Consider the following 12,125-nt stretch of genomic DNA (forward strand, 5'->3'; position numbering starts at 1 on the left):
ACATTAGCAAACAAAAAAGGCATCACTTTGGATATTCTCAGGATGTTAGGAGTTGTATGCCAGGAAATGGGTTGAAGACTGTATACCTAATAATACCACAGGTTTACATTATGTATTTTTAGTGTTTCAAATCTACAATATCATACTGTATCACCTGAAAGTAAGGAACTTACAAAAATATACTTTGGCCAAGCACAGTGGCTAATGCCTGTAATCCAGCACTTTGGGAGACAGAGGCGGGTGGATCATATGAGGTCAGGAGTTTTGCCATGTTGGCCAGCTGGTCTCAGACTCCTGACCTCAAGTGATCTGCCCACCTCAGCCTCCCAAAGTGCTGGGATTACAGGCGTGAGCCACCACCGCTCCTGGCCTAATGCCTAAAAGTTTTGTTTCATGTTTTATCTAGTTTTCTAGGTCTTTAGGGTAGGAGGGCAAGTTTGGTAACAGTTGATCTATTTTTGTCTAGAAATGGAAATCCCTCCTGTGTCCTTTTGATACATTGCTATCATTCATTCAGCATTTCTTTATTTTCTGGCAGAAATATTTTCAGCTTATCTTATACTTTTTCTGCTTTAGCCCTGGAATCAGCCATTTCTTCAAGAAGCCTTATTTCCTTTTGGTGAAGAACAGTATTTAGAAACCAAGATGTACACACTTAGAGTACTAAATGCTACTTGGGTGTTGCTGCTTCTAGCTGTAGCAGGGCAGGAGAGCCCCAAATTGGGCTTAGCCCAGGAATGTTGCTGCTTCTAGCTGTAGCAGGGCAGGAGAGCCCCAAATTGGGCTTAGCCCAGGAATGTTCTTGGCCTTGCTCAGGATGGAATTTAAGAGCAAGCTGGTGGTAGAAGAAACAGTCTTATTGAGGTGACAATGTTACAGCTCTGTAACTACTTCTGCAGAGTGGGACTACTCCATAGACAGTGTGTTGAGAGTAGCAGCTCAGGGGCAGTTCTGCAGTCATTTATACCTACTTTTACTTATGTGAAAATTAAGGGGTGAGTTATTCAGAATTTTCTAGAAAAAAGGTGGTACTTCTGGGTTGTTGCCATGGAAGAGGACAGTAACTTCTGGGTGTTGCCATTGGCAATGGTAAACTGACAGGGCACTGGTGGGTGTGTCTTACAGAGAGTTGCTTTCACCTCTTCCCTGTTTCAGCTAGTCTTCAATCTTGTCTGGAGTTGAGTCACCACCTTCTACCTCATAGCCACCCTCAGTAAACAGAGCTAGGAAATGTATGTATGTAAATAGGTTTTCACACACAGATTTATCTGTAAATATTTCTATATCTATTTGTGCGTTTATATTGTAAAACCATGAGTTCATAATGATAGCTCCAATTCTAGTACACCAGGTTTTTTCAGGCCTTCTCCCTTCTCCCTTTCCATGTTGTAAATACCTTTTCTGTCAATTAAAGACTTTGCTTCCACCAGGCATGGTGGCTCACATCTGTAATCCCAGCACTTGGGGACGCCAAGGCGGGTGGATCACTAGGTCAGGAGTTCGGGACCAGCTTGGCTAACGTGGTGAAACCCCGTCTTTACTAAAATCACAAAAATTAGCTGAGCATGGTGGTGGGCGCCTATAATCCCAGCTACTTGGGAGGCTGAGGCAGGAATCACTTGAACCCAGGAGGCTGAGGCTGCAGTGAGCTGAGATCACACCACTGCACTCCAGCCTGGGCGACAGAGCAAGACCCTGTCTCAAAAAAAAAAAAAAGACTTTGCTTCCATTATCCTCAATATATTTATTTATTCATTCAATTCACTTATTTGCTAAATGAAGCCAATTTTCTTATGATACCAGCTGTCTTCTCCACCTAACATCTCCATGCATTACCCATCCAGGCACTGCCTAGGTGAATTCCCCAGTGTTCCCTCATTCCCTCAGTTCCTGGGTTGACACAATTATAGTTATAATAAGAGAAGAGAAAGGTAGGGGACAGGAGGTTGCATCTTCATTGAGTCACTGTTCTGTCATGTATTTGTTCATTAGTTCATTTATTCATTCACAAATACAGACTTCTCAGTTCATTTATTCATTCACAAATACAGAATAAATTAGTTCATTTATTCATTCACAAAAATCAGACACTATGCCAGGCAGAAACAAGGACAGACTCAACATATACAGCCACTGCTCTCAAGGAGGCTACATTGCAGTGAGGAATATGAGAAATAAATAGTCGGTTATGTTATAATGTGTTAAGTGCTGTGAGAGTGAAGTACAAAGTGTGTTATGCCCTAGACTTACAGGTTAGGCCAACTTTTTCTGAATTAATTTCCATGGAATACTAATTTTTTGCACTGTTAATAGGAATTGAGTAACTTGAGTTTCCCTGGTCAACTATATTAAGGGAAATCTGGGTTAAACCAGGTTAAATTAGTTTCTTTACCACAGGACTTCTTTACAGAATATAGCGCAATAATGTACTTTATGAATCTTTATGTCAAGTCTCTCAGATTCACTTGAAACACCACCCTTGCTTTGTTCTGTGGATATTTGCAGAATATCTTGTGGAAGTGTTTCAGGGAACAAATTTTGAGAAATAAGGTTTAGTCTTATTTTAATTTTATGATTTTTAATGCCACTTATGGTTAGTAAAACCTTCAAAACTTTTGGCCAGGTGCAGTGGCTCACATCTGTAATCCCAGCAGTTTGGGAGGCTGAAGCTGGTGGATCACTTGAGGTCAGGAGTTCGAGACCGGCCTGGCCAACATGGTGAAAGCCTGACTTTACTGAAAATACAAAAATTTGCTGGGCATGGTGGTGGCCTATAATCCCAGCTACTTGGGAGGCTGAGTCAGAAGAATTGCTTGAACCTGGGAGGCAGAGGTTGCAATGAGTTGAGATTACCCAACTGTACTCTTGCCTGGGCAATAGAGCAAGCAAGACTCCATCTCAAAACAAAAAATTTTTTTTAAGTTTTTTTTTTTTAAGTAGGAGGGTTTTAACAGTTTTATTGAAATGTAATTCACTGGCCAAACATTTTGGTTGTTTCTGCTTTTTGGCTATTACAAACAATGCTACTATGAAATTTTACATACAAGTTTTTGTGTAGACATGTGTTTTCATTTCTCTTGGGCATATACCTAGGAGTAGAATTGCTGGGTCACATAATGACTGTGTTTAACCTTTTTTTGTTTGTTTGTTTTTTGTTTTGTGGTTTTGTTTTTTTTTTTTTTTGAGACGGAGTCTCGTTCTCTTGTCCAGGCTGGAGTGCAGTGGCTGGATCTCAGCTCATTGCAAGCTCCGCCTCCCAGGTTCACGCCATTCTCCTGCCTCAGCCTCCTGAGTAGCTGGGACTATAGGCGCCCGCCACCTCGCCTGGCTAGTTTTTTGTATTTTTTAATAGAGATGGGGTTTCACCGTGTTAGCCAGGATGGTCTCAATCTACTGACCTTGTGATCCACCCGTCTCGGCCTCCCAAAGTGCTGGGATTACAGGCTTGAGCCACCACGCCCGGCCATTGTGTTTTTTTTTTTTTTTTGAGACGGAGTTTCGTTCTCGTTTCCTAGGCTGGACTGCAGTGGTGATCTCAGCTCACCGCAACCTCTACCTCAGGGGTTCAAATGATCATCCTGCCTCAGCCTCCCTAGTAGCTAGGATTACAGGTGTGCACCACCACACCTGGCTAATTTTTTATTTTTAGTAGAAACAGAGTTTCACCATGTTGACCAGGCTGATCTTGAACTCCTGACCTCAGGTGATCTTTGGGTCTCCCAAAGTGCCAGGATTACAGGCGTGAGCCACTGCACCCATCTGTGTTTAACCTTTTTAGGGAATCCCAGACTGTTTCCTAAAGTATCTACAACATTTTACATAACCACCATCAGTGTCTAAGGGTTCCAATTTCTCCACATCCAATGCTTGTTATTATTTAGTTTTTCTTTTATAGCTGTTCTAGTAGGTATAAATGGGTATCTCATTGTGGTTTTGATTTACATTTCCCTGATTGTTAAGCATCTTTTCATGTGTTTTTTGGTCATGTGTTTATCTTCTTTGAAGAAACATCTATTCAATTTATTTGTTTTAAAATTGAATTGTCTTTTTATTATTGAGTTGTAAGACTTCTGCTGGGCGCGGTGGCTCACGCCTGTAATCCCAACACTTTGGGAGGCTGAGGCAGGTGGATCACTAGGTCAGATCGAGACCATCCCGGCTAACACGGTGAAACCCCATCTCTACTAAAAATACAAAAAAAATTAGCCTGTCATGGTGGCGGGTGCCTGTATTCCCAGCTACTCGGGAGGCTGAGGCAGGAGAATAGTGTGAACCCAGGAGGCGGAGCTTACAGTGAGCCCTCCAGCCTGGGTGACAGAGCAAGACTCCATCTCAAAAAAAAGGAAGGCCCCGTCTCTACTAAAAAGACAAAAAAAAAATAACCGGGCGTGGTGGTGGGTGCCTGTAGTCTCAGGTACTCAGGAGGCTGAGGCAGGAGAATGGCTTGAACCCGGGAGGTGGAGCTTGCAGTGAGCCGAGATCATGCCACTGCACTCCAGCCTGGGTGACAGAGCAAGACTCTGTCTCAAATAATAATAATAATAATATAATCTAGGTGCAAGTCCTTTGTCAAATATATAATTCGCAAATTTTTTCTCCCATTATGTGTGTTTTCTTCACTTTCTTGATGGTATTCAAGCATAAAAATTTAAATTTTGATGTCCAACTTGTTTTGTTACTTGTGCTTTTGTTATAACTAAGAAAGCATTGCTTAATCCAAGGTCATAAGAACTTACAGCTATGCTTTTTTCTAAGAGTTTTATAGTTTTAATTTTTGTATTTAGGTCTTTGATACATTTTGATTTAATTTTGTATGTGATGTAAGGAAGAGATCCACCCTCATTCTTTTGTATTTGGGTATCCAGTTGTCCCAGCATCACTGCATCACTGAATAAAAACACTGTTCTTTCCCCCACTGAATTGTCTTGAATTGAATTTTCACCTTTGTTGAAAATTAGTTGACCATATATATGAGGGTTTATTTCTGAGCTTTCTATTCTGTTCATTTATCTGTATGTCTCTCTATCCTTTTGCCAGTACCACACTCTCTTATTACAGCATTGTAGTAAGTTTTGAAATCAGAAAGTGTGAGTCCTTCAAATTGGATCATTTAAAAATTTGTTGCCGGGCGTGGTGGCTCAAGCCTGTAATCCCAGCACTTTGGGAGGCCGAGACGGGTGGATCACGAGGTCAGGAGATCGAGACCATCCTGGCTAACACGGTGAAACCCCGTCTCTACTAAAAAAAATACAAAAAAACTAGCTGGGCGATGTGGCGGGCACCTGTAGTCCCAGTTACTCGGGAGGCTGAGGCAGGAGAATGGCGTAAACCCGGGAGGCGGAGCTTGCAGTGAGCTGAGATCTGGCCACTGCACTCCTGCCTGGGCTGGAAAAAATAAATAAAAATAAATAAATAAAAAATAAAAATTTGTTTGGCTTTCCTGGGTAACTTGAATTTCGTATGCATTTTAGGATCAGCTTGTCAGTTCCTGCAGAGAAGCCAAATGGGTTTTTGACAGAGATTGCATTGAATTTGAGATCAATTTGGAGAGTATCAGCAACTTAACATTATTAATAAGTCTTTTGATTCATCATAGGATGTCTTTCCTTTTAGTTAGGTCTTCAGATTGTTTCAACAATGTTTTTTGTTTTTGTTTTTTTTTTTTGAGACAGAGTCTCGCTCTGTCACCCAGGCTGGAGTGCAGTGGCCGGATCTCAGCTCACTGCGAGCTTTGCCTCCCAGGTTTACGCCATTCTCCTGCCTCAGCCTCCCGAGTAGCTGGGACTACAGGCGCCTGCCACCTCACCTGGCTAGTTTTTTGTATTTTTTAGTAGAGACGGGGTTTCACTGTGTTAGCCAGGATGGTCTCGATCTCCTGACCTCGTGATCCGCCTGTCTCGGCCTCCCAAAGTGCTGGGATTACAGGCTTGAGCCACCGCGCCCGGCCTCAACAATGTTTTATAATTTTCAGTTTCTTGTACTTTTTTGGTTAAAATTTTTTCAGAAGTATTTTTATTCCTTTTAATGCTGTTATAAATTGTTTTATTAATTTCATATTCAGATTGTCCATTGCTACTGTGTAGAAATACAATTTATTCTGTGACCTTGCTGCACTCATAGTCTAATTTTTCTTTGGTGGATTCCTTAGGATTTTCTAAATACAAGATCCTACCATCTGTAAATATTGTTGGCTGGGTGCAGTGACTTAAACCTGTAATCCCAGCACTTTGGGAGGCCGAGGTAGGTAGATCGCTTGAGCCCAGGAGTTCAGACCAGCCTGGGCAACATGGTGAAAACTCTGTCTATAAAAAATATGAAAATTAGCCAGGTGTGGTTGTACACGCCTGTAGTCCCAGCTCCTCAGAAGGCCGAGGTGGGAGGATCACCTGAGCCCAGGAAGGTCAAGGATGTAGTAAGTCATGATTGCACCACTGCACTCCAGCCTGGGCCACAGAGTGAGACCTGATCTTTAAAACAAAACAAAGATTGTTTTACTTCTACTTAAATCTGGATTAAAACTAGATGCATTTATTTCATTGTTTTCCCCTCATTACCCTAGCTAGAACCACCAGTACAATGTTGAAGTGGCAAAAATGGACTTTCATGTCTTGTTGTAAAGCATAAGGATTTTGATTCTCATTTCTGACAAGTTTTAAACTTTGGTGACATTTTTGAATTCCTTTCTCCATGATCCTATTTTGGTTTATCTGATACAGAAAGTGAACTTTTTGAGGGCACTTTCTGTTGCTGATTTTTCTATATGGCTTTGAAATGAATAGATTTTAGTTTCAAATTAAGTCTTATTAATAATTATCACTGGCCAGGTGCAGTGGCTTACGCCTGTAATCACAGCACTTTGGGAGGCTGAGGTGAGTGGATCACCTGAAATCAGGAGTTGAAGACCAGCCTGGCCAACATGGTGAAACCCCGTCTCTACTAAAAATACCAAAATTACCTGGGAGTGGTGGTGCACACCTGTAATCCTAGCAACTTGGGAGGCTGAAGCAGGAGAATTGCTCCAACCCAAGAGGCAGAGATTGCAGTGAGCCAAGATAGTGCCACTGCACTTCAGCCTTGGCAACAGAGTAAGACTCTGTCTCAAGTAATAATAACAACAACAACAACAACGTGTTACCTTGTTTTTTATGCATAAATATGAAATTTTATTATTATTGACTACCTACTAACAATTTGCGTTACAAATCCAGAAAAGATAATGTAAAACATGTTAGTAGTCTTACAGAGCTTTTTTTTTTTTTAGAGGTAACATGGGATAAAAATCAAATTAGATGGCCGGGCACGGTGGCTCACACCTGTAATCCCAGCACTTTGGGAGGCCGAGGCAGGCAGATCATGAGGTCAGGAGATCGAGACCATCCTGGTGAACACGATGAAACCCTGTCTCTACTAAAAATACAAAAAAAAAAAAATTAGCCAGGCATGGTGGTGGGCGCCTGTAGTCCCAGCTTCTAGGGAGACTGAGGCAGGAGAATGGCGTGAACCTGGGAGGCGGCGGAGCTTGCAGTGAGCGGAGATCGCGCCACTGCACTCCAACCTGGGCGACAGAGCGAGACTCCGTCTCAAAAATAAAAATAAAAATCAAATTAGATGAGAACATGTCGATTAAAAATAAAATAATAAAAATTTAAAAGTTAAACTGTAGTTGTAATACACTGGTAGACGGAAAGAGGAACAATATAGGATGAGTCCTAAGGTCCCTTTGTTATTGTCAAGGGGCATTTTGCAGGAAAGCAAAGGTTCTCCCTAATTATAAACATAACCTAAATTATCCTAATTTATCTTAACCAGAAATGGATCTTCTTGAGAATGTATTTATCTTTTAAAATATAAGTATTTTTTCAGTTATGTCAGCTTTGTGATGTGCTCTGTAATTTCAGATGATCAAATAGCTTCAAATTTAATCTGGTCCTTCACTTTCAAAGAATTGTCCCTGGTTTAGTATTTCATAATCTTTTTTTTTTTTGAGACAGAGTCTCGCTCTATCGCCGGGGCTGGAGTGCAGTGGCCGGATCTCAGCTCACTGCAAGCTCCCCCTCCCGGGTTCCCGCCATTCTCCTGCCTCAGCAGCCTCCGGAGTAGCTGGGACTACAGGCGCCCGCCACCTCGCCCGGCTAGTTTTTTGTATTTTTTAGTAGAGACAGGGTTTCACCGGGTTAGCCAGGATGGTCTCGATCTCCTGACCTCGTGATCCGCCTGTCTCGGCCTCCCAAAGTGCTGGGATTACAGGCTTGAGCCACCGCGCCCGGCCTGTATTTCATAATCTTATTTAAGTTCATATCAGCAAACGTACACTGTTTATAATGTGATGGCACTATCCTAGTACCTATGTGGGTACTGGGATGAGAAGCTCAAGTCCCTGTCCTCAAAAATTTACTTCCTGGCGTTGATGAATAATCAGTCTTCACAATTTATGATTTAAAAACCTTTGTTCATCATATGCTTTATTTAAAGATTGATAATCTGTTCTCCCATTACCAGGCTGCTTGCTCTTTGCTCTCCTAATTACTTGTTAGGACCTTTAGTAGCTTTCTTGTTTTCTGAGTATGGACGTTTTCCCTCAGGTAAGACACTACTAGTCACTGGGCATGGTGGCTCATGCCTGTAATCCCAGCACTTTGGGAGGCCGAGGTGGGTGAATCACTTGAGGTCAGGAGTTCAAGACCAGCCTGGCCAACATAGTGAAACTCCATCTCTACTAAAAATACTAAAAGTTAGCCAGGCATGATGGCAGGTGCCTGTAATCCCAGCTACTCAGGAGGCTGAGGCAGGAGAATCGCTTGAACCCAGGGGGCGGAGGTTGCAGTGAGCCAAGATCACACCATTGCACTCCAGCCTGAGCAATAAGAGCGAGATTCCGTCTCAAGAAAAAAAAAAAAAAAAAATAAGCCATTACTAGTCATTTTGGCTATAGCAGCATATTGAAATTTCTTTAGGGAACAATGTATAACAGGAGTTAGCAAACATTTTGTGTAAAAGGCCAGATAGTAAATATTTTTGGCCTGTGGGTCACACACAATATCCTTTTTTGATATATGCTGCTGCTTTTTTTTGAAATATCTTTTAATATGGGAAAATCATTGTTTGTTTTCAGGCTATAGCAAACTAGGCTATAGTACCCAAACCCTGGTTAGCCCACCTTTCTGAAAATATGTTCTGCAGATTACTAACTCCACTGGTTGCTCCTTGTAAAAAGGATTCCATGGTCAAATGAATTTGCCAAGTATTCCATGCTGTGTCATTTTTAAGACTCATTAAAATACTAAAGTCTTTAAAAAAATCCTTTGGTAATCCCAGCACTTTGGGAGGCCGAGACGGGCGGATCACGAGGTCAGGAGATCGAGACCATCCTGGCTAACACGGTGAAACCCTGTCTCTACTAAAAAATACAAAAAACTAGCGGGGCGAGGTGGCGGCGCCTGTAGTCCCAGCTACCCGGGAGGCTGAGGCAGGAGAATGGCGTGAACCCGGGAGGCGGAGCTTGCAGTGAGCTGAGATCCGGCCACAGCACTCTAGCCTGGGTGACAGAGCGAGACTCCGTCTTAAAAAAAAAAAAAAAAAAAAAAAATCCTTTGGTTTATAAGCTTCTTTCTCCATGGAGCTTTGTGATTTTTTGTTTTGATTTGCTTATTGTTGAATGTATTACCTACTTGTGTTCCATAGACTTCGTTTCTTAGGATGTTGTCCTATGTATGATTTCTAGGTCATTTCCTGATCATATTTTATAATCAGACCTTTTAAAAAATTATATTCCTCTAAATTTACTTTTTATCCATGCCCACTTCAAGTTTATTTTAAAATATTCTAGGCCGGGTCCTGTAGCTTACACTTGTAATCCCAGCACTTTGGGAGGCTGAGGTGGGACAATCACTTGAGTTTAGGAGTTTAAGACCAGCCTGGACAACCTGGTGAAACTCCATCTCTACAATAGAAAGATTAGCTAGGTGTGGTGGTATACACTTGTAGTCCTACCTACTCAGGAGGCTGAAGCAAGAGGAGCTCTTGAGTCTGGGAGGTTGAGGCTGCAGTGAGCTGAGATGGTGCCATGCAGTCCAGCCTGGGTGACAGAGCGAGACCCTATCTCCAAGGAAAAAAAACGAAGCCAAAAAAAAAATATATATATATGCTTACCTGACTAGATTGTTTTACATTTAGACATGTAAAAAGAACTGGAATATCGAATTTCTCAGTGGATTTCTTTACTATCATTTTATAATACTGCTAACATTTTTTTTTTTCTCTCTTAACCAGGAAAAGTGGGTTGAAGTTGCCTCAATGAAAGTGCCTAGAGCAGGCATGTGTGTTGTGGCAGTCAATGGTCTTCTCTATGTTTCTGGAGGTCGATCTTCCAGCCATGATTTCTTGGCTCCAGGTACCTTGGACTCAGTTGAAGTTTATAACCCTCATTCAGATACATGGACAGAAATTGGTAACATGATCACCAGTCGTTGTGAAGGGGGCGTTGCTGTGCTATGAAATATAAAGCATAACAGAGCACAAGGAACATTTTGAAAATGCAGGACCTGACCTTTTGGAAAGCAAACATACATGTGGTGGTAAGACCCTCTGATTCTATGAGTTTTCCATGTATTTGGTAGATAAATTACTAACGAGGCTGGGTGCAGTGGCCTCATGCCTATAATCCCAGCACTTTGGAAGGCTGAGGCAGAAGGATGACTTGAGCCCAGGAATTTGAGGTTATGGTAAGCTACGATCATGCCACTGCACTCCACTCCGGGCATGAGTGGAACGAGATCCTGTCTCTTAAAGAAAAAAACTAAACTAAAGAATGATTTTTCTAAAAATATGAGTGAGAATGGATATGAAATATATCCCAATTAATAAAGAGCTCACACAGATTTGCCAAGCTTACTAATAATAGAAATGCCACTTATGCTGTAGAATTCTCCAGTTTAAGTGTAGACAAGTCCGGTTTTACAAATTTGTAAAAATTATTTACTAGAAGCTTCCTGGCAAATAGCCCCTTTAGCTACTTCTCCAGTGCAGTATAAGTTGTAACATAACCTTTATGTGATGTAGGAATAGTATCAATGACACAGTTTAAAGATCTCTGTATATTCACAATTGTATCCAGAGCATAATTTTCCATGACCATAGTTTGAGCTACAGAGAAAAGCCAATGAAACAGATTCCTACTTTTATTTAATGCCAAGAGTTTTCATTAGCCCCAAACTTTTTATTGGCAGCAGATACACTAGGAGGGGTGTTTGGGAAATATCTATTTTTATAGATAGATACCTTTTTGCTTGATGATAAGTTTTTGCTTGCTCATATTTTTTGTCTTGATCCTGAGAATGCAAGTAAAGAATTAATAGGAGGTTCTTAGTGACCAGATGTTGTAATGGGCTATAGAGCCCAGCAGGCAGTATGTACCTAGAAATTTCTCTCTTTTTCAGGCTGGGCATGGTGGCTCACACCTGTAATCCTAGCACTTTGAGAGACCGAGGTGAGGCAGGAAGATTGCTTGAACTCAGGAATTTGAGACCAGCCTTGGGCAACATGACGAGACTCCGTCTCTACCAAAAAACATATAAAAATTAACCAGGCGTGGTGGCTTGTGCCTGTGGTCCCATCTGCTTGGGAGGCTGAGGTTGCAGGATCACTTGAGCCCAGGAGGTCGAGGCTGCAGTGAGCCGAGATTGTGCCACTGCACACTGGCCTGGGTGACAGCATGATAACCTGTCTCAAAAAAAAGAAAAAAGGAAATTTTTCCTGTTTTGCTAGATTGTTGTCACCAAAATTATGTTTGGCTTTAGGAAAAGGGAATTTTATTAGATTATCAAGCTTTGTGAAATTTATTTGTACTTGGGCAAACCTAAGTAAGAGCATACTACAAAGCTACTGCTTGGACGTGGAGGGCTAAATTGTAGGTCCTTCTGAAACTTTTTATAGACACTGACTTATATAATTTGAAAGTACCCCTTAACCCAAACAAAACTGCTTCTCAAAACTTCTCATTTTCTCCCTGAGAAGCATTCTAAAGAATTGTTCTCCGTTCATTTTTAAGAGAAAGATTCACTGGGTGTATGATGGGGTTACTTTTAAGTTATGTCTACTGGCCAGTTGGAGCAATATATATTAAAGGT

The 12,125-nt window shown here is 41.6% G+C and overlaps 1 protein-coding gene across 2 annotated transcripts in view; it reads left to right on the forward strand.

The window, feature by feature from the left end:
* Nucleotides 1–11,733, forward strand: part of IPP (intracisternal A particle-promoted polypeptide) — a 41,010-nt gene extending 29,277 nt beyond the window's left edge. For both annotated transcript variants that reach the window (XM_023221475.1, XM_023221477.2), the window contains one exon: nucleotides 10,270–11,733. In XM_023221475.1, the coding sequence (XP_023077243.1) occupies nucleotides 10,270–10,494 (225 nt within the window). In that variant the 3' untranslated portion in view covers nucleotides 10,495–11,733. The remainder of the gene's footprint in view (nucleotides 1–10,269) is intronic.
* Nucleotides 11,734–12,125: the final 392 nt, after the last annotated feature.

Source organism: Piliocolobus tephrosceles, chromosome 1 (genome assembly GCF_002776525.5).
Source record: "Piliocolobus tephrosceles isolate RC106 chromosome 1, ASM277652v3, whole genome shotgun sequence".
NCBI lineage: Eukaryota > Metazoa > Chordata > Mammalia > Primates > Cercopithecidae > Piliocolobus > Piliocolobus tephrosceles.